The 24,768-nt window shown below is 64.7% G+C and overlaps 3 protein-coding genes across 7 annotated transcripts; 2 read left to right on the plus strand and 1 right to left on the minus strand.

Moving 5' to 3' along the window:
* The first annotated feature begins 204 nt into the window (after positions 1 to 204).
* On the plus strand, positions 205 to 3,732 carry FGF22 (fibroblast growth factor 22). Its single transcript, XM_039839031.1, has 3 exons — positions 205 to 463; positions 2,662 to 2,765; positions 2,846 to 3,732. Exons 1-3 carry the CDS (start codon positions 250 to 252, stop codon positions 3,038 to 3,040), a joined length of 513 nt encoding a protein of 170 aa, XP_039694965.1. The 5' UTR covers positions 205 to 249; the 3' UTR covers positions 3,041 to 3,732.
* Positions 3,733 to 4,402: 670 nt separating this feature from the next.
* RNF126 (ring finger protein 126) lies at positions 4,403 to 19,509 on the minus strand. 4 transcript variants are annotated; one of them, XM_039839016.1, is made up of 9 exons: positions 19,315 to 19,509; positions 8,048 to 8,106; positions 7,826 to 7,889; positions 7,371 to 7,615; positions 6,514 to 6,582; positions 6,370 to 6,439; positions 5,580 to 5,673; positions 5,225 to 5,340; positions 4,403 to 5,131 (listed from the first exon to the last, which is right to left on the minus strand). In XM_039839016.1, the coding sequence occupies exons 1-9, from the start codon at positions 19,492 to 19,494 to the stop codon at positions 4,982 to 4,984; spliced, it is 1,047 nt and encodes a 348-aa protein (XP_039694950.1). In that variant the 5' UTR covers positions 19,495 to 19,509; the 3' UTR covers positions 4,403 to 4,981. The 4 variants fall into 4 exon arrangements, with proteins under 4 accessions (XP_039694950.1, XP_039694952.1, XP_039694951.1 ...); XM_039839018.1 differs by having other exon boundaries at positions 5,225 to 5,359; XM_039839017.1 differs by lacking the exon at positions 19,315 to 19,509 and adding an exon at positions 14,301 to 14,465.
* Positions 18,589 to 24,629, plus strand: FSTL3 (follistatin like 3). 2 transcript variants are annotated; one of them, XM_039839027.1, is made up of 5 exons: positions 18,589 to 18,788; positions 20,089 to 20,295; positions 22,381 to 22,596; positions 23,072 to 23,299; positions 23,391 to 24,629. In XM_039839027.1, exons 1-5 carry the CDS (start codon positions 18,686 to 18,688, stop codon positions 23,444 to 23,446), a joined length of 810 nt encoding a protein of 269 aa, XP_039694961.1. In that variant the 5' UTR covers positions 18,589 to 18,685; the 3' UTR covers positions 23,447 to 24,629. The 2 variants fall into 2 exon arrangements, with proteins under 2 accessions (XP_039694961.1, XP_039694962.1); XM_039839028.1 differs by having other exon boundaries at positions 18,590 to 18,788; positions 20,110 to 20,295.
* Positions 24,630 to 24,768: the final 139 nt, after the last annotated feature.

Here is a 24,768-nt window from a genome sequence, read left to right on the forward strand (position 1 = left end):
GCGCGAGACAAACACGCGCGAGGCCCAGGTGGGTTGTCCCGAATGGGCCCCGCCCCGCATCCTGGCCCCGCCCACATCCTGGCCCCGCCCCGCATCCTGGCCCCGCCCCCGAGGCTCCCCCGGCCCCGCGGGGCGTTTCCACTCGGGCGCTCCGCCCCCACGCAGCAATGGAAGAGCTGCGGACCGCTCCGGTAGGCGAGGGCCGGCGGCGAGAGAGCCGCGAGCGGGCGGCGGGCGGGCGGCGAGGCCATGTGCGGCCGCCTGTGGCTGGGCCTGGCGTGGCTGCTGCTGGCGCGGGCGCCGGGAGCCGCGGGGTCCCCAAGCAGCCCCCGGAGACCGCGCAGCTACCCGCACCTGGAGGGCGATGTGCGCTGGCGACGCCTCTTCTCCTCCACCCACTTCTTTCTGCGCGTGGACCCCAGCGGCCGCGTGCAGGGCACCCGCTGGCGCCACACCCCTGACAGTGAGTCGCGGGGGCGCTGCCCCGGACAGGGGTCGGGGGAGGGGGTTCAGGGCGAAGAGGCAGACCGTAAGAATGGCAGCAGTAATCGTCAGGATGAGCCAGCCCGGCCTCTCCCACGCGCCCGGAGGGTCCCGGGGGCTACCCTGGTTGTGTGGCATAAGCCAAGTGATCTGCCTCCGGGGCCTCACTCTCCTCAGCTGTAAAATGGGCCCAGCCCAAGTGGTCACGGAGCATGCGCCCGCCTCCAGGCCTGGCTGGGTAGCGGAGAAGGGTCTTTGCAGAATCGTTGAGTTTGGGGTCAGTGGGCCCCTTTACAGAGGGGAAACCGAGGCCCCAGGAAGGGCCCCAGTGGGCCCAGTTACATAATGCAGGGGGTGCAGAACTGGGGTCTGAACTGGACTCCCCACAATGCAAAACAAAACTCAAGACCTGTCTGGGTTGCGGACCCCTCTGTTTCTTCCCGGGAAACTGAGGCAGCGAGGGAAAGCGACCTGCCCAGGTCACACCGCCAGGGGTGTGCTGTCGCTGGGGCTCCCTGATACGCCCGAACCTCACCCAGCTGGAGTCAGTGTCCGTGCTGCCCCACCCAGTAAACAATAGGCGCTCAATAAGTATCTATGGAATGTGTGAGGCAAGAGGAGACACAGGGGCCAGAGACGATGAGGCCAGGGACAGCTGGGAGGCTGGGGCAGTCGGCGACCCCGCGGGCCTGTCTCAGTCCGCCCGCAGCCCCGAGGTCCGGGCAGGGGGCTCTGGGGCCAAGCATTTCACCGGCCACTGCCTGAAAATCCTCCATCAGGGCAGACGGTCGCCCCTGCCCTGCCAGCCGCTTTCATCTGGGGCTCCCAAGGCCCTCATTAGAGGCTCACCAGACCAGGGCAATGACAGGGGACTGGCTGGGCCGGTCCACTGGTGGCGGGCATGGCTAGGCAGGGTGGCCTCGGGCTGGGGGTGAGGCCAGGTTCTGCTGGGTGACTTGAGACAGTCGCTACTTCTTTCTGAGCCTTGGTTTCCCCATCTGGGCAGTGATGGGGGTGGCGGATGGTCGATGGCTCTGTGCCATCATTAATTCATTCAGTGGTTATTAATCAGGCACCTCTCGTTTGTTGTGCTGGGCATGGGCGACCAGGAGAGTCCACCTTCATGGGGTTCCAGAACAGAGAACAGTAAAGCCATCAGACGAGGGAACAAGTAACGTGATCATTTCCAAGGGGTCCCTGTGGCGTGCAAAGGAAATGACAATGGCGATGTAAGGGAGGTGACGGGGGGTCGCCCTGCCCGGGAGGTCGGGAAGGGGCCTCTCCGAGGAGGCGCGCTTGCGTCGAGCTTCGTACAGACACACGGAGCTGACCCTGCACTAGATGGCCAGGGGCCTGGCCGAGGCAACAGCAGTGCAAGGTCATGAGGTGAGCTCTCTGTCGCCTCAGGCGTCCAAGGCCGGACTGAAGGGCTCGGGGCAAGGCCTTGACTCCGGGTTAGGCCTCAGTGCATGGGTGGGGCTGAGGGTGTGTGTGGCTCCTAGCTTGTCCTCAGTTCTGCTTCTCTGGGCAGGAAACACCAGCCCAGAGCTGGGCGGGGCTTGCCCAGGGTCACCCACTGACAGACGGGGACCTGAAGCTGGCTCTGCCACTCTTAGGGCCTCGGTTTCCCCCTCGGTCGGCCTTTCGCCTGTACCTGCTGTGTGGGCTAAGTGGGGTACGGTGCGTGGCACTGTAAACACGTCGTGCCGACCCCCGGGCCTTTGCCTGGGCCGACGTCCTGTCTGGGGTGCTGTCTCCCCATCATCGTGAGGCTGCAGCTGGCCAAGCTGTCGGCTTGGGAGACCACACAGGCTCACGGTCACCGTTCCTCATTACTTGCTCTTACCGAAATCAGCAGCTCGCCAGGGCAGGCGCCCCCCTGCTCCGGCTCAGTTTTCTTGCCCCTCACCTGACCAGGGCCCTCCCCTACTCCACAGCTTGCCGTGGCTCCCCAGTGCCCTCCAGAGAAAGCCAGATCCCCCCAACTTATGTCCTCCAGTCCTCAGGGAAGCTCTGGCAGGGCCTATGTGGTTCCCAGTGCGTCCACACACCCAGCACAGGGTCAGGCACACAGCTGGTGTTTGGTGAACGTTACTGCATGAATGAGTGAATGCATGCATGCCGGCACGTGTGGGGTGCACATGGCGCCCTGGGCCCTGACCGAGCCCTTCCCCACAGGTGTCATTGAGATCCGCTCCATCCGAGTGGGGGTCGTGGCCCTGAGGGCCGTGCACACCGGCTTCTTTGTGGCCATGAGCCGCAGGGGCCACCTCTACGGGTCGGTGAGTGCTCGGCAGGGGCGGCGGGCGCTGGTGGGAGGCGTGGGCCCAGTGGCCGCCTGACACCCTCGACCCCCCGCCAGCGGATCTACAGCGCCCACTGCAGGTTCCGGGAGCGCATCGAGGAGAACGGTTACAACACCTACGCCTCGCTCCGCTGGCGTCAGCGCGGCCGGCCCATGTTCCTGGCGCTGGACGGGCGAGGAGCCCCACGGCGCGGTGACCGGACACGGCGGCACCACCTGTCCACCCACTTCCTGCCCGTCCTGGTCTCCTGAGGCCCTGAGGGGCCATGAGGAACGGCCCGACAAGATTCCAGAAGATGCCTGGGCAGGCGGCCAGGAGCCAGAGGCTGGGGGAGGCCCAGGCCGTGGCCAGGCCGCGTCTGGTCGCTCGTTCCTTCCCCGGGCATTGGCTGCCTGTGTGCCGAGCACTGGGGACACCCCAGAGGACCCCCCCCAGACACGGCCTGGCCCTCAAGCAGCTCTTACCTGAGTCTGAGGGGGCCGGACACCGAGCTGAGCAGGGGCTGCCAGTGTCCAGTCATGAGCTAGGGGGTGAGGCAGCCCAGACAGGGTACCTCCTGGGCTGGGGACTAAAAGATTCAGTCAGGTGGTGGCCACAAGGTCTGGAAAGGACACTCGGGGCAGGGCACAGCAGGCAGCGAGCAGGGGACCTGGGGCGGCCAGGGGCGCCGCAGACATGCCATGGGGTGACAAGTCCTGGCCTTGGCACTTGTGGACTTGTTTCCTCATGTGGCAGATAGACTTTGCAGGTGATTAAATCAAGGCCCCTCGTAGGAGGGAGGCAGGAGGGTCACAGAGAGGTGGTCGGGGCTGCGTTGCTGGCTGTGATGAGGGGGAAGGGGCCATGCTCCAGGGACCAGCCCTACCCACACCTGATTTAGCCCCGTGAGACCCGTGTCGCACTCCCAACTCCAGGACTGAGAATAAATGCATGGTTTAAGCCAGCTTTGCTGATGTGTCCCAGCAGCCACAGAAACACAAAACACACAGGCGCGGGCTGAGATGAACGTCGTCAGTTCTGGGGGGCGGAGTGGGAGCCGTGTGTTGGCCGAGGGGCTTCGCTCAGCGTCCTCCGTGGGCTGTCGGGAAGGGATGGGTACCTACCACACTCCCGGCACCTGAGCTCCCCACCCGGGGCCGAGCTCTGCAGCCTTGGACCACTCTGGGCCTGTTTCCCGTTTATAAAATAGGGGTGATGATGCCATTTACCTCACGGAGTTTCGTAGCGGGGCTAAGCTGGGAGCCCCTCCCAAGCCAAGGTAAGACATCCTGCTTGAGGCAGGTGATGAGGTGACGGCCCATGGGGGTGAGGTGAGGGCTCCCACAGCTCCCAGCCACTGACTTCCACTTAAAACAGAAAACGGAGTTGGGGGTCACTTGCTGTTGGGGTACAGCGTGGACGTGCGCTGTGGTCGGGGCCAGGCCTGGGGCGGCCTGGGGAGGCCCGACAGCTTGGCACAGTGGGGTCCGTGGGTTCGCGTTTCCGACGCAGTGGCGCTCTGCTTGGTGAACGTCACCAGACTCCTCCGGGCTTCGGGTCTGGGACCGCGGCGCTGGCCGATGCCCGCAAGGCACAGCCCCGGGGCGGCACGGAAGGAAGACGCCGACCACCTGTTCCTCTTTCTAAGTAGGTATATTTTTAAATAACTTTCAAGGTACACGTATTTTTTCCTTTAAAAAACGTCTCTCAGAGCAGTTTTGTTCTGTTTTGCTGGTCACCCTCCTGGTCCCGAGCCCCCCGCACTCAGGGTGGGGGCTGGTGGCCGGGTCGGCGGGCCGAGCCCCTGGCCAGGCGGCTCACCCCGTCTTTCCACAGATCATGCAGGGCTGCGTGTGAGCTAACGTCCGTTTATTTCAAAGCAATAATAATTTAAAATTATAAAAACCTTTCCGCTGTTGAACACGTAGAGGACGAGGTTAGAGACACGTGGGACAAGGGGGCCGGGAACGCCCGGGGCGACGCGCGCCCCGCACCCCTCTGGCCTGGCCCGTGCGGACGGCCCTGGGGCGCCAGCTTCTTCCGCAGCCCAGAGCGGTGGGTCCTCCGAGCCTCTGCCCGGCCGGGGCGCAGCGCCCCGGAGTCCGCGGAAGCAGAGGCAGGTGGGGCACGTCCGGGCACCTGACGTTGTGTCCCCGTGCCAGCGAGGCCTGGTGCTGGGCGGGGTCCTGTGCTCTCTGGGGACCGGCGGGGACTCAGGAGTTGCTTGCTGGGTTTTCATTGCTGGGCGAGCTGGAGGAGGACGAGGACGAGGACGAGGAGAAAGTCACCCCGGTCAGGCCTGGGGGGTTGGTGGCTGTGTTCTGTCCTGTGAGGCTCTTACGGCAGACGGGGCAGCTGTCGTGCTTTGTGGGGACAGAAGGGGAGAAGGGAGCAGTTCAGAGGCCAGTGGGGTGGGAAAGACGTGGCTCTGACCCGCTGCCCGCCCGCCCGCTCACCTGCTCCAGCCAGGGCACGATGCAGCCGTCGTGGAACAGGTGGTTGCAGGGCAGCTGCCGCACGCGCTCGCCCAGCCCGTAGTCGTCCTTGCACACGGGGCACTCCAGCCCAGAGCCTGTGGGAGCGGGGAGCCCCTGTGACACCCCCAACCAAAGGTGTCCCATTGGGGAGTCTGCCCATCGGGCCACCTTGGACCCAGGGGAGAAAGAGGCTGTGTGTCCCAAGTCCTGTGTCCCAGGAGATCAGAGGAGGCATGACAAAGCCTCCCCTTCAGCAGACCATGGGTCCAACGGAAAAGTCCCCAGGGGAAGTGTCATGAAAAGCAAAGGAACTGGGTGACCGAGGGCCTCGTACCTACGTGCTCCTCGGTGACAGGGACGGTGGGGAGGGCCTGGATTTTCTCTTTGTCTGCGGGCGGGGGGCCCGTGTTTTCGAACTGATTGAGGAGCTGAAAGGCAAGAGGCCAGAGCACGGGCGCTCGCCCGCCAGGCTCCGAGACGCACGGCCAGCTGCCTGCAAAAGCGCCCAGGCCGCGCTCGTCCTGGGCCCAGACCCCCCGCTGGGGATCGGAGGTCAGTCACCCCACGAGATCCAGCCACAGGCTCTTGCCTGCTCTTCTGCTTGTCTAGTCAGTGTCACCTCAAAGCCAAGGCGAGAGAGCAGGGCCCTGGGGACAGCAGAGCCCTCCCAGGGCCGAGGGTCCCCCCCGAGGGGCTCGCGTGGGCCCGTGAGGCAGCAGCTAGAGCCAGAGGGCCAGTCCCACCGGACAAAATATCCAAGGGCTCACTGGCGAGTAGCCTCGCAGGTGGCAGCCTTCTCGCCTCACAGGTGCCAGGTCGCAGTGAACACCCACGCCCAGACAGGCTGGGAGAACGTGGACACCCAGAGGGACAAAGCTGGGACCCAAAGTGCCCAGCGGGCGGCTCCCTGCTCCACGGCGTCGGTGCCAGGGGACAGAGCTGGCTGGCACGCCCCAGCCTCGGGACAGGAGGCACGGGGAGTTGGGAGTGGAGTGTCCACGCCAGGGACACGCTCCGCAGGCCTCTCCATGCTCTGGGAGCACAGGCCTGTTGGGCTCCTCGGCCCATCAGAAGGAAGGATGGCGAGGCCCCTCGTGCCCGCCTGGGGAGGCCCACGCCCGTACCTGCGTGATGATGGCGTCCAGCCCATTGGCCCCCCAGGCGTAGTCCATCGGGTTGGAGTGCAGGACACCCCTGGGCAGAGACATGTGGGGTTCAGGTGGCGGAGGGGCTGCACAGGGCTCGGGGGACCCACCCCACCTACTCACCAGGGACCCAGGCCTAGATTGGGGATGGTAGCCGGAGTGATGATGCCGTTGACCAGCTGCTGGATGATCCTGGAACAGCAAGGCCGGGCTGTAGTCAGCAGCCCCCGAACTGGGGCCATCCCAGGAGGACGCACAGGGACCGTGAGCCCAGCTTCTCAAGTGATAGCACTGAAAGGCTGTGCTTTCAAACACAAGACTCGCGACAAGAGGGACCCAGAGCAGCGCCTCGGTCCCAAGTTCCAGGCCAGGTCCCCCCAAGGCCTGGAGAGCACCCCCATGCACGTCACCATGTCCAATCCCCACTTTACGACCAGGGGACTGTCCCGGACATCAGGAGAGGCACGGGGTCAGTGCAGTGTCCAGTCCAGCTCGGAGGCAGGTGAGGGGCCTAACCCACCCCTCCGGATGAGGCAGGACCCAGTAGGAGCCTTTAGCTTTTGTCCTGTCCTTCTGAGCACACAGGAGGGGCTGGGGCTCCACCACAGGGCAGGGACGCCCGCTCACTGCCACCATGGGACCAGGACCCAAAGCGAACCACGCCAATGAGACCCCACTCAGAATGATGAGGGACACTCAGTGGACGTGGGGCCCCCGGACACTGCCCAGATCCTTGGGTCACACTCTAGCACCCCCCCACTCCCTGGGCCAAACAGGGCCCCAACCCCCCTCTGCACCCCATCCTGCGTGGTAAGCTTAGGTGGCTCTGCTAAAGCTCACAGAGACGCCCCGCCCAGAGGTGGCGCCCAAGACTCCGCACCCACAGAGCCTCCTGGCCCGGCCAATGGCCGCTCTGCGCGCGCGGGGGTGGGGCAGGCTGGAAGTCCCGGGGGCGCCCCTCCCCAACCCCGCCCCCTCACCCTTCCAGCGTAGGGACGCCTTCGTGCCGGCCGGTGGCGCGCCGCGGGGTGAGGCGGGCTCGGGGCTGCCGCGCCCCATACCGGTGCCGGGACTGCTGCTCTCTCTCCCGCCGGCTCTCGGGGTCCCTGCCATCATCTGCCGGTGCCCCCGAGGGGAACGTGGGAATCTCAAAGCTGTCATCAAAGATGCCGAAAGCAAACTGCCCGTACCCCTGCGGCAGCGCGAACAGGTGCTGGTCCACGTTCTGTGGGGGGAGGGCCGTGACCACGGGCCCTGGCGTGGGCCGCACGCTTCCTTCCCCCCGCCGCCGCCCCAGGCTCAGGACTCCAAGGATGCAGGGGTGCAGCAGAGCCGACCCGGCGCACGTGTGGGACGCAGGAGGGGAATTCGGGGCTCCAGGGTCGGGAGGACAGCCCACGCACTGGGGGTGGGGCCGTGGGAGGCGGCGACTCACCTCGAAGGGCTGCCGGCTCTGGTCCGAGGGCGCCGTGGAGGGGGCGGAGCCATTCTCTGCGCTCCTGTGAGGACCGGGCCAGTCAGCGCCCCGCCCTTCCGCCCCCTGCAGCCCCGGAGACCATTGGCCCGAGCCCCGCCCCACCCCGGGGCCCTCCCAGGCTCTGCCCGCTGAGACGGTGCAGCACCCACCCCAGGCCTCCTGACCCAGCGGCTGCCTGACCTGGTCTCTTCCGGAAGCTCCTCGATGAAACCGGACTCGCATCTCGGGCAGATGTAATCCTGCAGACGAGAGAGGGGTGAGCGGGATCAGGGGTCCCAGCACCCTGTCGGCTGAATCATGGGCTCCCTGGACACTCCTGCCCAGAGCTGGGCATGCCTTCAGCCCCTGCCTCAGGCCACAGATAGCAGCCGAGGACAGCAGTGAGGCCCACCACGGGCGTCACCTAGAGAAAGCCATCTGTGAAACAGCCTCAGTCCGGGGCTGGACCCAGCACAGGCCCAGCTGGGTGACCTGGATAGAACTCAGGCGTGGACAGCTGTCACCCACAGCCATAACCTGTGTCTCCACCTGCTCCTCTGTGGGCGATCTCTGCCCGCCCACGCCCCAGAGTCCGTGTCCCTGCACTGAAGAGCCATCGGCTACTGAAGGCTCTAACCAGGACTGCAATAAGCGGGGCAGCTGATGTGAGGCCAGCAAACTGTCCCCAACTTACAAGGACACGAGAATGTTCTGAGTGACTCCCCCCACACACATAAAGGAGACAGGCCGGGCAGGTGCTGACCCTGTATTCCCAGAGGACCGCATGAGTGACTGTCTGTGAGGCTCTGGGGCTCTCTGCACCTCAGGCAGGTCGGCTCCCAGGAAAGCAGCCACGGAGGGCAAGAGTGCCATCTGGCCAGAGGGACTGGCCTGTGGATGCCCCACATCGGCAGTGTTGGGACACCTGGCAGCCTTGGCACATGGACTGTGACCCCGGGCTTGCAGTGTGACCCCATCCGCACTGGCCACGCCCCCTGCAACCTCGGGCCCCCAGGCCCACGGCCGGGGTGGGGGTGGGGCAGACACTGGATGTCCTGAGATGAGGACCCCCTCCAGGCACAGCCAAGTATGTGAGCGTGGACACCACATGGATGTCCCCGAAACAAGGCCAGCCCATATCATGCTCATCGGGGCTCACACAGGTGTCCCCAAAGCCACAGATGAGAGACAAGCCTCGCATGTAAGGCCTGCTTCTGCCCAAGATGGCATCTCAGAAGCGCAGCCCTCGTGCTGTGTGGGAGAGAAGGTGGGGCTGTTTACAGTCCCAGGTGAGCGCCGCCCCCTGCAGGAGCAGCCGCAGGGCACCGGGCACCTCCATCTGGACAGTAGGTGTCACACGGCGCACGCCAGGTCCCTCACATGCCCCGCCGCTGGAGCTGAGGCTGCGTGGGGAGAGCAGGGGGAAGCTGCACGGGTCATGGGGCCTCATATCCCGAACACACACACAATCCTACAGCTCAACAGCATGGAGACAGACAACTCACTCAAAAAAGGGCCAATCGGAATAAGCACGTTTTCAAAGACAAACCAACGGCAAGGAGGCCGTGAAGACGCTCGACACCTACAAACACCAGCGAAGTGCAGGTCACAACTAGTGAGACACAGTGCACAGCCGCAGGACGGCCACACGTAGATGACAGTGGCACGTGCTGGCGAGAACATGGAGGAATCGGAGCCCCCAACACACCAGAGGGAACTGCAGCGGGTGTCTCTGTAACACGCTGAGCAGCTCCTCCAAAGGCCACAGTCACCACACGACCCCACAGTCAGGGCCACTGCTAGGCGCTCACTGAGACAGATGATAATACGTCCACAGAAACCTATCCATGCACATCCCCTGCGGCATGATACGTGACAACCACAAGGTGGGGACAAGCCACATCTCCATCCACGGACGAACATGGCCATCCACATGGGGGAGGCGCTGACACTCATCACGACGTGGACGGACCTCGAACACATGACGCTCAGTGAGAGACGCGGACACACAAGGCCACACGGTGTGTGATTCCGCTGACGTGAAACGTCTAGGACAGGCGCGTCCTCAGACAGGAAGTGGGTGAGTGGGTGTCAGGGCGTGGGGATGGGGGGACTAACTGCTGATGGAGATGGGGCTTCTTTTAGGTGATGGAATGTTCCGGAATTAGATCGAGGGGACGGGTACTGAACACATCAAAGCCATATCTCAATAATTTGGTACAAGAAACGGTGAGGACAGCAGCTCTGCCCACCCAAGAAGAGATGTGAGGGGCGAGGGACAGCTCTGCTGCATGAGTGACCATGAGTCGTCAGGTGTGAGATTCCTGGCAGCTGGCGGGGTGTTGTCCAGGACCTCCATGGCCCCCAACAGCCCTGAGCCTGTTTGCTTCGGGGCTTCCCTGGAGCCAGGGAGGCTCTGTGAGGGGCCCAGAGGGCGACGACGGCCGCAGCCAGGGTGCAGGGAAGGCACGGCAAGGCCAGACAAACCCAACGCAGCTAGGTCGCACAGGCCGGCCTGGGGACCCTCGGCTCAGAGGCTCCCGCCTCGCCCCACACACGGGCCAGGTGGCCCCGCCTGCTAGAAAACGGCCACCTATCTCCCACCGCGAGGGCTCCAGGCCGCCCCGGGCACCCACTGCTCGGCCCACGCAGCCGGTCCCAGCGTCCTCATCCTCCGGAGTCCCCACGTCACCGTGCAGCCCCCGTCTCAGCACAGCACACAGTCAGCACGTGGCCAGCTCCAGAACCAGCTGGCCCGCCACTCCGCCCCGTCCAGCCCCAGCCAGGCCCATCCAGGCCGCCTCCACCTGGCCCTCCCCCGCAGCCCGATGCCGGTCCCACCCGCCCCGGGCCTGCACAGCAGCCCGTCTCCTCTGCCGAGCACTCTTCCCAGATATCTACCTGGCTGGCCCCCTGCCGGAAGCTCGGTCTCTGCTCAAACGTCACCTCCCGGCTGCGAGCCTCTGTCTCCCCACCTGCAAACGGAGCATGGCCTCAACCCCAGGGTCCTGAAATCTGGCAGCCGCGAGGCCCCGAGGGCTGGGGCCCGACAGTGGGCTGCGGTCAGGCCCTGCCTTTCTGCTCCCTGAGGGAGCCCCCAGCAAGGCCAGAGCGGCCCTCCTAGGCTGCTTGCCGCCCCGGCCAGGAGGCGGGCTCCAGCTGCGCTGGCAGGCAGTGCGGAGGGACAGGACCAGGCTCCCCCAAGGCTCTCCTCCCTTGGGTGCACGGCCCAGAGCTTTTACTCAATCACAGTGACCAGCGGTAAAAGCCGCAACCCAGCAAGGGGACATCGGATGGAGCGCACCTCTTCCCCAGGGCAGAGCCCGTCTCCTGTGATGAGGCCCAGGTGGCAACAGCTCCTCCATGTAGAGAGGCGGCCCCCTCACTAGGCCCTAGCTGGTGCACACCCATCCCTAGCCAATGACTGGTCCTGAATTAGTTACTTCTCCCCTCTGATGAGGAGTGGGAAGTAAAGGGACCACCCCCGCGTCATCACCATGGCAACAGCAGAGGCCAGAACCAAGGACAACAGACAGATGCTAAATTCGCTGAGCACGGGCTCCTTGCGCTGGGCCCAAGAGGAGGACCAGGGGGCTGTGACACAGGGCCCAGGTCACCAGAGCCCACTCCCGGGATGAGCACCAGCCTTTACCCAAAAGCTCCTTGACACCACACAGAGACAGAGGGCTCAGGGCCAGGGGTGCTCGGTGAAGTTGGGGAAACAGGTGGGAGCCGGAGACGGCTGGCCTCAGAGCACTACCTGCTCTGCAGCGACGTTGGCCTCCGTGGCCCAGGCCACTGGGCTCCTCGGGGAGAAGCAGAGCTCCAGGCACAGAACAGACAGGGAGGGCTAGTACAGAGCCACATGGGGCACGTGGACTCGGACGTGGACGCAGACCGACCCCAGGGGTGCACTCGCTGCTCCCTCTGCCCCGCAAAGCCCTCCTCAGACGTCGCCGGGCAGAGACGCCTGCCCAGACACCGTGGGAAAGCTGACCGTGCACCTCACTGTCCCCCGCATCCCACAGTCATGCCCCATATGTCCCCTCAGGGTCTGTGACCGCACGCATCCTGCTGGATGCTGGGGACCTGGTGTCGTCTGAGGCCTGTTGTGCGTCAGCCACGTGTGCATCGCACACACGCTTCAACCCAGGCTGCTTCTGACACTGTCAGAGGGACTGAGCCTACGTCTCCCACCGGCACGACAGGAGCGCGGGAACCCGCACTCACGGAGGCCTGACCTCTGGACAAGGCTCGGATGTGGGGTGCGGCCGGTCCCCACCCTGGTCCCTGCAGAGCACAGATCCGCCACGTCCCCAGTGCTCATTTCCCAGGAAAGGTCGAGTCTGGGCCTGCGTGCCGCCTCAGGCCTTCGAGCCAGCCGGCCTGTCTGGTCCCTGCTGCCACACGCCGTGCTCCGGCGAGGCTGCCCGCCTTGCTTTGTGCGTTCTGCCCGCCAGGCACTGGGCTCCTCCGCACACGCCCACTCCTACTGGGCCTCATCAGACCCCCCTGACAGACGGGGCCACTGGGGCCCAGCGAGGTCGAGCACCTCGCCCAGAGCCACACAGCTGAGACGTGGGGGCAGTGGGGTGTGGCCTCAGCCTGATCCTCGAACTGAGCCAGCCACCTGTGAGTCCAGGGTGGCTGAGCAGGCGTGACTGCAACAGCCAGGTCCTGTCACAGCAGCAACAGGAGCTGTAGAAACACTAGTGTGCGTGTCTCACAGCAGATGGCGCGGGGCCGGTTTCCCACGAACACGAGTCCCCCGCTCAGGGGCGAGTGCCGGCTGAGACCTTCGCCACTACCAAGTGAGAGCCAACTCTTCTCCCTGGACACCAGGTGTCCCCTTCCTTATAAACACCCTGGCCGCCCGCCTCACCAAATCCCACTCCAAGCGCACAGCGGGCACCTTCCCACCCACCCTGACTCCCCCTCTCCATGATTTGGTCTCACGGTGTTTACCAACATTCTTGACTAAATATTTGACAACCACGTATTCAAGGCTGGCTCCCTGACTATCCGATAAAAATCTGAGGGCAAAAGTCATGGCCACTCTGTCACCACTAGATTCTGTAACTAGGAAGGTCCTCATCAAACCACTGACTGTCAGAAGAGATCGGGGTTCTTCTGGTCCAAGGCCACGTGACCAAGAAGTGGCCACACCAGGCCAGGATCCAGGCTCTGTGCTGGCCCCAGGAAGGGAGGCCCGGGACAGCTAGCTGTGTGGACTGCTCAGCCCTGCCACAGCCACTGCCACAGCCCCGGCTTCCCGACGGTTCACGACAGACCGATTTGGGGGTGGCCTGAGACCTGAGGCCTGTCCCGGGGCTCACACCAGCGATGAACACAACTGATCCGGGCTGGCGGGCTGGCAGCCCTTCCGGCCACGGTTGAAAAGACAGACCCAGAGCTGGGGCGCGCAGGCAGCCAGAAGAGGCAGAGCGTCTCAGACTTTCAGGAGGCTGCAGTGGGGCAAGTCCCAGCCACCCCGAGTCTGTTCGCACACCTGAGTTTCATTTTCCCTTCCCCTGGGAGGGGAGCTCCTTGCCTCTGGGTGCCACACCACCCCTGCCTTTCTGTCCTTCTGGGCCTGGGCACCCCGCCCCGCCCTCGCCTCCTGAGGCTGGGATGAGGACCACCCCCCCACCAGCCGCAATGCCTCCTCCGAGGGAACCCCACAGACAGAACCGCAGGCCTGAGAGTCGGGGCCTGAAATGGAAACAGATTCTCCCACCCACCAGCGAGGTGACTGCGGGGAGGGGGGGGCAGCAAAGTACAGGAAGGCAAACTGCAGGTGCTCTGTAAACCTTCGCCACCTCCACATCCCACATCTGCTCCCCGTGAGCTGGCCCAGTGGCAAACGTCCAACCGCGGGGGCCAGCCTGAGCCTGTCGCCTCGGGCCTCATTCCCATCTGCGAAATGGGAGAGCGTCGGACTAGTCCTCGCTTTCCCCGTCAGCCTAGGAAACTTCAACAAGCCCCCTCTCGCGCCACACGGCGCCATCAGGCCATCTCGGGAGACAGTGGCTTCAAGGAGCAGGAGCCCACAGCGGGCCACAGGCGGGGCTCGAGCCCCAAGGAAGCGCAGGAACGCAGGCTCGGGGCAGCTGTCAGACCCGGGCGGGGCCTCGCCCTCCTGGGCGCGACGACGGGGCGCAGGCGGGGGCTTCCACGCGGCGGCCCACCGCGCGCTCCGGGAACGGCCCCCGGTCACCGCTCTTCCGGCGCCCCGCTTCCTCCTGGGCGGCGCGCCGAGCGCGTCATGCGGCCTCGGTTTCCCTGCCCGGAACCTCGCGGGCCCGGGGTCACCAGCCCCGCTGCGCCACCGGGAGCAGGCCCCGTCCCCTGGGCCCTGCGCGGAGCCCGGGGCCGACGCCGCCGGGCCTCAGTTTCCCTGCCGGGGCCAGCTCGTCTCAGGCCGAGAGGACCCACTGCCCGCCCCGGGGCTCACCGGCAGGCGCGGCACGATCTCGACCGAGCAGCAGTGGCAGAAGTACCGTCCGGGCTGCGGCGACGCCTCGGCCATGGCCGCCGCCGCCTCCTCCGCGCCGCCCGCCCCCCGCGCGCGGCGCCCGCCGCCGGCCGTTTGCTGCTCCCTCGCCGGCCGACGCGCCCGCGCACGCTCACGCACGGCACGCACGGCACGCACAGCGTGGGGCGGAGCGGGGCGCGCGGGAGCGGGACAGGAGGCGCGCACGGCGGGTGGAGGCCCGGGCGACGGTGGCCACCGAGGGGCAAACTAGGTCCCAGAGCCTCGCGATCCGGGCGCCGGGCAGGGGGCAGGGTCAGGCAGAGGGGCGGGGCGGAGCCTCCTTGGCGACCGGGCTCGGGGGCGGGGAGAGGGGCGGGGCCCGAGCGGCACGAGGTGGAGCTTCTCTTCCCCAAACCTGCCCCCTTCCATCCTTATTTCTCCTACCTCAAGTCCCACTGTGTCCCCTCACTGTCTCATTGATCCTGAGACGCGACAGGCGCGCTCCCACCTCCTGGCCTCTGCACTGGCTGTGCTCCTGGCGGGTGTACCTTTCCCCTACACACCCGCGTGGCGGTGCTTCCCCACGTCTTTCAAATGTCTCACCCATTGAGATGCCCTCCTATGTAGCACCTACTTCTGCCTGATAAACTGTAAGGTCAGCTCCACAGCAGATGAGACGTTTGTATTTCGTTTTCGGCTGAACTCATAACCGCGCCTGGCACACGGGCAGTGCATAACACCTGTCAAATGGATGCAGACAGTTGGCCCGTTCCTGGATCGAGGAAGGTTCCCGCCCAATCGTGCATTTATTTCTCTATCCACTCAGCAAACATTCATTGAGCACCCGCGGCTGCCAGACCCTGTGCTGTGTGCAAGGACACAGCAGGGGAAACGACAGACTCAACAGGCAGTGAAAATGGTGGCCTGAAATACTCCATGGCTGCAGGCGACAGAGACGGATGCAGACACCCCCAGCCCCGTGAGGTTCAACCCTTCGGTTGCCCTGCTTCTGCCTGAGAAGACAGACAGGGCTTTCTAGGGGAGGGGTCATTGGATGCCGGGCTTTGAAGAATGAATAGGAGTTGGCTGGAGAATGAGGCATTGGAGCCAGGGTGCTGAGTAATTAAAAACTGGAGTCTGTGTATAAAAGGTCTTGACTATCAAGAGGCTAGGAACAGGGATCTGCCAGCCACAAGCCACGGTCTTGTGCCCCTCAAGGCTCAGTGGAGAGTCCAAGCAATTCCCGCTCTGACCACCAGAGGGCGCGCCGCCCCCATCATTGGGAATCCGGGAAAACCATCACCACCACCACCGCCACCCACCCCTACCCCTGGTCCAGGGAGGGGCAGCCCTCCGTCTCAGGCCTCCCTTGCTCAGCCCCTGGCTCACTTCACACCACCGACATTCACTCAGTCATTCCGCAGAAGTTTATAAGGTAACACCCAAGAGGCTTTGGAGCCAGCAGGCTTGTATTCAAACCCTACGAGCCACACTGACTGTGTGACCCTAGGCAAGTTGTTTAACCTCTCTGGGCAGGTGGCAGAACCTGCTTCCCAGGGTTTCAGGATTACATGAGGCCTGAGGCGCACACGGGGACACACAGCACCTCCTCCGTCTTCAGTGGGCCCTGCTATGAGGTCATCTGCCCCACACCCATCCCTCCCTGGCCCTGCCTCATTGGTCCCCGTGGGTGGGCCAAGCTGGACCCCACTTCAGGGTCCCTTTGCCTGGCCACACCCTTTGCTGGAAGTGCCCTTCTCATTGTCCCTTCTAGTCCTGGCTGGAATCTGCAGTGCTGAGATCTATGCCCATTTCGCGAATGAGAAAACAAAGGCACGTGGAGGTCACCTGTGGCCTGGCCAAGGTGGCACAGCCTGGACTGGGCTTCTACAGACTCCTCCTCCTCCCTCCAGGCCACAGGGTCACGCCCTCGGAGACCTCACAACCTTCCTGCTCCCAGGGTCTCTGTACTGCCACTTGCCTTCACATCTGTGTTCACTCCCTTGTTCATTTCTAGCCTGGCAGGGACTGCGTTGCCATGACGACACGATGAACCCAAGTGGCAGTGCCCGCCGGTATGAGTGGCCTATTGCTGCTGTGACAAATCACCACCAGCTTGGTGGTGTAAACGACCCACATCTCTGTCTTCCATTCTGGAGGTCAAGAGTCCAACACGGTCCCGCAGAGCCAAGAGCAAGGTGCCGAGGAACCGCGTTCCTCCCGGGGCTCTGGGGAGATTGGTCCCTGCCTTTTCCAGCTTCTGGAGGCCGCCCACATTCCTTCCTCCATCGTCACAGCCAGTGATGGCAGGTCACGTCCTTCTCATGGAGCATCTCTCTAAACACAGAGGAAGAAGTCTTCCCCACCGGAAAGCCCTTAACTTAATCCCACGTGCAGAGCGCCTCTGCCATCAAAGGGGTCTAGGGCATGCAGATTAGGGCTGGGCCATCTCTTACCCACTACTGTACTTGTCATGGGGAGTCGTGGTGAGTGTCTGAGCTGGGAAGCAAACGGGCTGCAGCAGGGGGAGGCTGAGGCCAGGTCAGGAGAGATAGGAGGGCATGAGGGGAGAGGCTGAAAAGGGGAGGAGGGGGCTCCCCAGTGAGGGCCGTGACTGGCTTGAGGTCACCCGGCACATGGCCTCTGGGTTGGGGAGACACACTAGGCTAGGGAGCAGGAGGCTGCTGGCAGCTGGCCTCCGTTTGGAACCCACGCCGGGCTGACAATGACCTTTTGATTTGCATGGCCCAGGCTGGGGTGTCTGAGCCATGGTGGGGTCAGCTCTCGGCCAAGGTCACACTGTCCAGCCCCCACATACCCTTGCTGAGAACACAGAGTCCCATTACTGCCCCATTCCCCAACCAAGGAAGAATGCCTTCGGACTGCCAGAGGCCAAGGCCATGTCGAGACGGCTGGGTATCTTCCCGTGGCGTGGCTCGGCAGCAACGTGGCCCTTGCCCACGGACTGGGGGACATGAATCAGGCTGGGCACCTGAAGTGGAACGGCAGGACATTTGCTGGCGGAAGTTCTCGTGCATACAGAGGAGGGGCCGTGCTGTGTGGCCGCGGGGACCCCTATTTCCACACCTGGGAGGGGGCAGATGCAGGAATCGGGGGGCGATGAGGCAGAGGCAGCCCCGGCAAATACCCAATTGTCACCCACCTTTTTCATTTTCCCGAAAGCATTTGCCACTCTTCGAAGCTGTATGTTAATTTGCTTGTCTCTGTATTTTGTTATCTATGGCCTCTGCAAACCACGAGGTCAGTGACGATGGTACTGGGTCTGCCTTGTTCACTGTGGTACCCCAGCACCCCACAACGGTCCCTGCCACCAGAGGATGATCATTACTTATTTTAGAAGCCCAAACGCAGACGGGCTGCACCCTCTCTGAGGGTGCCCTGGCGATCTGGAAGGTACCAACATACAAGGGTCAGTTCCAAACGAGGAAGTGCATCCAGCTGCACCGCGGTCTCTTCCCGAGCCCATGCTAATGGCACTGTCACAAACTGTGGGACACCCGGGTCTCTAGGGATCTGGACCTTAGCAGAGAGGAGGAAACGCCCAGACACAGTAAGTTGTGGGTGCAGCTCCTGGGCCCCATCTGCAAATGTGGGGGGCGGTGCCCAGTACCCCAGGGTGCACGGAGCAAAGGCCAGGCACACACACGGGAGGCACTCTGGGAGTCTTGTGGCATGATTACTGCTGTCACGCTGTTGTTGGGACCACCTGTGTCTCTGGGTCTCTCCCTGCGGCACCCAGCAACGCCCCCCCCACACACTTGCTCACCATCCAGCTGTGCCCACTGGCTCCAGTGGCCAGGTGGCTGGGTGGGTGGCCTGCGTGCCTGAGGCGGAGCTCCCCGGAGCTCCCGGGGGTGGGCGTGTGTGTAGGGACCAGAAAGACCACACTGGGGTCATAAAAGTGATCACACGCAATGCACCATGCGGTACACCAGCCCGCAGACACACCCCTGAGTCGCTAGTCAGCTCAGCTACAGCCCTGCAGCGGAAGACCCCCCGAACGCATGGCGACACCTCGAACTCATCACACCCACGGTCCGAATTCGGGCCCCCTCCCCGGGCGACAGCCACACCTTCCCCGATAAATCTCGGTCCTCAGGTCGGGAGCCGCAGGCCCGGCCCCTGCACACACACATCGCGCACGCCTCTGCCCCGCGCCCCGCCATGCACGCGCCCCGCCCCGGCCCGGCCCCGCCCCGCCCGCAGCCCGCGGGACCTTTATAGGGAGCGCCGGGCCACGGCGCGCTGGGAAGTCGGTGCCGCCGCCCTCCCTGCCACCCGCCCGCGCGTCCGACGCGGGGGCCGCCGCCGCCGCCGCTGCCGCCGCCGCCGCCGCGTTCGCCATGCGTCCCGGGGCGCCGGGACCACTGTGGCCATTGCCCTGGGGGGCTCTGGCTTGGGCCGTGGGCTTCGTGGGCTCCGTGGGCTCGGAGGACCCCGTGCCTGGTGAGTGGGGCGGCCGGAAGGGGCGGGCGAGGCGGGCCACCCACGTGGGCCTGCCCGGAATGCAGCCGGGGGCAGGTTGGGGGGCACCGCGGCCGGAGCAGCTAGGGCAGAGGGCGGTGACCAGCGGCTGCTTGCAGGTTGAATCCGGGAGAGCTTGGGGCTCAGCACCCCCCCAGCCCCAAAGGGCCCGAAGGAGGGTCACCGGGAGGTCAGCAGAACAGATGTGGCTCACAAGCAGGATCATGGAGAGCAGTCAGGGTGACCACTGACATTTATGGAGCATTTAGTGTCTGTCTCTTCGCTCCCTGAACCCATGCAACAGCCCCGTGGTGTGAGAACTCTTATCGAGCCTGTTTTCCAGATGGGGAAACTGAGGCACAGGGTCGCACAGCTTCTAAGTGGCAGAGCCAGGATTTGAACCCGGATCTCCTGGGTCCTGCCAGCCCAGAGAGGCAGGGCTGGGTGGCTGGACCCAGGGCCTCCAGCTTGGGCCTCATCTCTTCCCTGGGTCATTAGAATGTCATACCTGCCATGTGTTGGGAGACGCCAGGCCAGCAACAGCCCCGCTCCTGGCCTCAGTTTCCCCTTTGATGAGATGACTGCCATGGTGCCGCGTTCCCACAGCCGGTCCCTGGGAAGTGCTCAGCGCAGTGCCCGGGCACCGGCGAGCTCCCTGGGACAGGGGCTGGGGCCGTTCCTGCCCCATTTAAGGGCGAATACACTGAGGCCCTCTGCGCTCCCCCAGCAGCCCCACCCAGCCCTCCACCGAGGGAGGGGAGAGCAGAGCCCCCTCCCCGAAGGCCGTGTCCCCGGGGAGATGGTGAGCTCATGCAAGGGGAATGTTCCCAAGATGGAGTGAGTAAGAGGCAGGCCAGGCGAGGGGGGGCTGCCAGGAGAGGGGGGGCCCCCGAGTGCCCTCGGGTGCTGTCTAGACAGAGGGCAGAGGAGGGAGGCAGCTCCAGGGCCCACCAACCCTGACAGCTCTGGGTGTTTGACTGATCGGGCAGGATGCCAGGCCTGCTGGGAGTGGGGGAGGGTTGGTGTCCCTGCGGCAGGGGAGGGGTGGGTGGGGAAGAAAGCTTCCTGGGATGGGTGGGGTTGGCAGTGGAGGCAGCGTGGGGGTTGGAGCTCAGAGAGGAGGCTCCAAATCCAGAGCCCCTCGTCTCCAGGTTGGGGGCAGATCGCTCCTCCGTTAATCACCGAACACGGACCGTATGCACCCCTGGGGGGGGCGGGAGCTGGGTGAAAGCCGAGGCCTGGGTGTCAGGAGTGGCACAGGAGGGCACCTCTGGCCCCACAGGAACTGCCCCCTTGGCCACAGGTGGTGTGTGCTGGCTCCAGCAGGGCCGAGAGGCCACCTGCAGCCTGGTGCTGAGGACTGACGTGAGCCAGGCTGAGTGCTGTGCCTCCGGCAACATCGACACCGCCTGGTCCAACTTCACCCACCCCGGGAACAAGATCAGCCTCCTGGGCTTCCTGGGCCTCGTCCACTGCCTCCCCTGCAAAGGTGAGACCCTGGGCTACAGACCTGGGCCACTGTGGGCGAAGGCGGAACAGCTGGGAGTGAGCTCCCCGTCTCGGGAGGAGGTCAGGGCTGCTGGGAGGAACCGCTGTGTAGAGGATCCCAGGCCTCAGCTCCCTCAGTTGAAGGTTCGGGAAGAAGCTCCAAAGACTCCCCAGCTTGGTTGCCCACTGCCAGCCCTTTGCTTATGCCAAGCCCTCTGCCAGGATGGCCTTCTGCACCTGCAGCCCACCTGGCAGGTGGATTTTCCCAACTGACCATTCTGGTGGTTTGTGACCCCGCACCCAGCGTTCCCTGTCTGTCCTTACCTGCCATTAACCCTGCAGGTTCCAAGGGTCTGTGGCAGGCCCCCAACTGCATGCTTAATGAGCACGTGCCTCCTGACCATGTGCTCAGCAATGCTGCCTCCTCCATCAGGCTAGGAGCTCTTTGAGGGCTCAATGAGTATGTTGAGATATATTCCCTGCCCTCTCGGGCACCTGTGGTCAGGGCTGAACCCACAGGGACCCAGAGGGAGTGTGGGGACACAACTTGGAGGTGGGCATGAGAGCCAGGGTGCTGGGGGATGATTAGGAGTTCATCAGCTGGACAAAGTATGGGGGAGAGCATCATCGGCAGAGACCATGGCCTAGGATGAGGTCCTGGTGGGTGGGGTCAGGGCAGGGGAGTAGGGAGAGGCTGGAGCTGAGGGCTGCAGACCCGAAGGCCAAGCTGAAGAGCCTGGCTGGCCGCTGGGATGTGATTAATCCCAGATCAGCCTGGCTGGGTGGTCCTGAAGTCACTGCCACATGCCCTGACTCAGTCCGGGACCCCTCTGGCTTCTGGGAGGAAAAGGACTTCAGAAAGTGCCTGGCGGGGGCATGAGATGATCCAGGACACACACCCCCCACCCCCACCAATCTGGCCTTGGGGAGGAGAACTCAGCCCCCCACAGACGCTTCTGTCCCCTCTTGCATGAAGCCGCAGGGGCGGGTGGAGCATTTCCAGATGTGCGTGTGGGTGGAGGCGCCCAGGTGCAGCCCACATGCCCTGGCAAGGCAACCCGCGGCGGCGACGTGCGCCGTTCTGCCAGGGGCATGCGCTCATTTCATGCTCGCCCTGTAAGGTGGGTCCCGTCAGCCCAGCTTTACACACAGGGACACCGAGGCTGGAGTGCTCAGAGTTTTCCCTGCAGACCCACAATTAACAGAACTAGGGGGCCCATCTGGGATCATGCTGAGGTGCCCTGGCTCTCCTCCTCACAGTTGTGACAGGCCTCAGTTTCCACCTTTTGGAAAACAGTGACAGAACGACCTCTTGGTGTGGTTGGAAGGCTGCGATGAGCCTGGGAGGGCCCGAGAGGAAGGGGGCGGCCCTCAGTGGGGTCTGATTTTTCACCTCCAAAAGCCCGGGGCCTAAGTGAGAACGGGGACGCGAGAGAGACTACCCCGGGTCAGCCCTGCTTTCCTACCCGAGAGCTGGGGCTACTCGGAGTGGGTAACCCCTGATTCAGATGGCCCCCTCCCCAGGAAACGATCTTCAGGCCAGGCGTCAACGCCCCGCCCTCCCCGTCGCCTCCTCCGGGGAGGTCCTGGCAGGCTCAGGGAACAGACGCTGCCTGTCCTCCCCTGTCCCGCGCCTGGACGGGGTGGAGCCCCCCACCCCACCCGGGGCTGACGCAGCCGGGTCCCCCGTCGGCCTTCCCAGAAACGCGCGTAAATCAAGGAACAAACGTCAGCCCGAGCCCATGGCCCAGCTGCGCAGCGGGACGGGGGCTGGAAGCCCGCCCCTCGACCCCCAGATTCGGGACAGAGACCCCCGCTCCGCCCACACCGAGTCCCGCCTCCAGACACAGTCCCCAGCCCCATGCGCAGCGGTCCACCGGGGCCGTGGCCGAATCTCGCCCACAACCGACCCCGCAGCCAGACCACAAATCAGTCCCGGTGCCGTGCGCCCCGACTCCGCACCGCCCCCCACTCCAGCCCGGCCTCTAGCCCTCAGAACAGGGGACGGGTGCGCCGCGGGCTCCGAGGACCTCCAGCCGCCGCCGCGCGCCCCAGCCCACGCGAGCGCGCGTCCTGTGCTCCGCAGATTCGTGCGAGGGCGTGGAGTGCGGCCCCGGCAAGGCGTGCCGCATGCTGGGCGGCCGCCCGCGCTGCGAGTGCGCGCCCGACTGCGCGGAGCTCCCGGCGCGCCTGCAAGTCTGCGGCTCGGACGGCGCCACCTACCGCGACGAGTGTGAGCTGCTCGCTGCGCGCTGCCGCGGCCACCCGGACCTGCGCGTCATGTACCCGGGGCGCTGCCGCAGTACGTGTGGGCGGGGCCTGAGGGAAGGGCGGGGCCTCCAGGCCCGAGCGCCTGACTCGTGTTGGCGCGGACCTCGCGGGGCGGGGCTTGTGGTGGGCGGGACCTGGTGGCGAGGTAGTGGGCGGAGTCTAAGAGAGCCCGCAGGCCCGAGTGTCTCCGGATTGGGTCTTTTGTGGGATGGAGAATAAAGAAGAGTCGGGTGGAACTCTGGAAAGTGGGGTTCGAAAGCTCACGTGGGGTAAGAGGTGTGAGTGCGTGACTCAGAGAGGGGCTTGTGGGTGCTGAGGGGGCGGGGCTTCCGGCACGACCGGGTGGCAGGGTCTTGGAGGTGGACCCAGGGGTGTGGGCGGGGCACATGGACAGGGTGTGGCTTCTGGAAAAAACAGAGGGGCAGGGCCTGAGGGCGGACTCGGGCTTGTGGGCGGGGTCGCGGTCCCCGCGGCGCCCCTGACTCGCCGTGGCCCTCCTCCCGCAGAGTCGTGCGCGCACGTGGTGTGCCCGCGGCCGCAGTCGTGCGTGGTGGACCAGACTGGCAGCGCCCACTGCGTGGTGTGTCGCGCGGCGCCGTGCCCCGCGCCCTCCAGCCCCGGCCAGGAGCTCTGCGGCAACAACAACGTCACCTACATGTCCTCGTGCCACCTCCGCCAGGCTACCTGCTTCCTGGGCCGCTCCATCGGCGTGCGCCACCCGGGCAGCTGCGCAGGTGCGGGCCAGGGCGGGAGCGGCGGCGGGGTCTAGCCCCCCTCGCCCCTCTCCGCGCCCATATTTCTCTGTTCGTTCCTCCCGCTTTGCAGGCTCCCCTGAGCCGTCAGATGCTGAGTCGGAGGAGGAGGAAGAGAACTTTGTGTGACCTGCGGGGCGGCCTGGGCCTGGCGTTCAAGGCCTCCCACTTTATTTATTGCCACAGCAGAGTCTAATTTATGTCCCACGGACACTCCCTAGAGCCTGGATCGGACCACTTGGGGGAGCCCTGGGAGCCCCATCCCCCAAGATATCTTGAGGATTGGGGGAAGGAGGGCTGGGATCCGCGCTGGTGGGTGGGACCGCCACCCCAGTACCCTACTACCCAGGAGGACCTCAGGCTTTTCTGCTCTCTGGGGCATAACTATCGATTGTCACTGCCACTCAGAGGGCTGTGGATTCTGTGCCAGCGATTAATGAAAAGGCACCCCAGCCCTAGGACAGGGACCAGGGGGTGAGGAGCAAGTCCACAGCCCGAATGTGTGTAGATGAGCCTCAGAAGATGCCCAGACTGGGGACAGGCCGAGGAAGTAGCCTCTGTCCCCTAGCGGCCCACGAAGTCAGGGCTCTCCTCTCCTGCCGCCTCCATTTACTCAGTAAGTCCTGAGGAGGCCCCTGGGTAGAGCCCGGCTTGTTTCCTGGGCGGGGCAATCTCTGTGCCTCCTACGTGGGTCTCAGGCATGGAGCTGCCAGCATTCGCCCAGGACGGGGCACCATGTCTAGTGTGCCTGATCCGGTTAGAGTGCGACCCAGCAGGGCCCAGGAGCCCCCGCTCACCCACTGGCTCTGGTGGGGTGTAGACACCAAAGCCCACTGCACTCCTGGCCTCCTGGAGCTATGTGTCAGAGCAGCACCCGTAGTGCGTATTGCCCTGTCCACAGATGAGGTCCAGACCCGGGACCCCTCGGTGCCACGAGGCCAGCCTTTGCCGGGCCTCTGGACTCTCCTTGCCTACCAGCCAGGCGCAGGGGTCTCGACCCCCACCCTAGAGCCTATTCCCTCCGTTCCAGCTGGGTTGTCGCTCTGTGTCACCTCCCCGTGCCTTCGTGTAGACCAGAGGCTCAGACCAGATATGGGGGTCTGACAGGGCAGGAACCCAGCTCCTCAAGTTTGAGATGAGGGATGCAGGGGACAGTGTGCTCATCCTCTCCCAGCCCCCGGGAAGTGCCTTACCTGTGACACCCAGAAAAGTGCTCTTGAGTAGGTGGGTTCGCCCGAGCTCCCCCCACAAGGCAACCTCCCCGCCCTGGGGGGTCCTGCCTCGCCAAAGAAATAAAGACTGTCAAAAGCGACCTTGGGGTCCAGGCCTGGTCTGCCCGTCTCTGAGCCTCTGTGCTGCCCACTTTGGTGTGGGGTTACCAGCCTGGTTGCGGTGAAGGTAGTGAGTGGGGGCCTCTGGGAGCGTCCTGGGGAGGGACGCAGGTGCGTGTC

This window comes from Pteropus medius, unplaced genomic scaffold, assembly GCF_902729225.1.
Source record: "Pteropus medius unplaced genomic scaffold, Ma_sr-lr_union100, whole genome shotgun sequence".
Classification (NCBI taxonomy): domain Eukaryota; kingdom Metazoa; phylum Chordata; class Mammalia; order Chiroptera; family Pteropodidae; genus Pteropus; species Pteropus medius.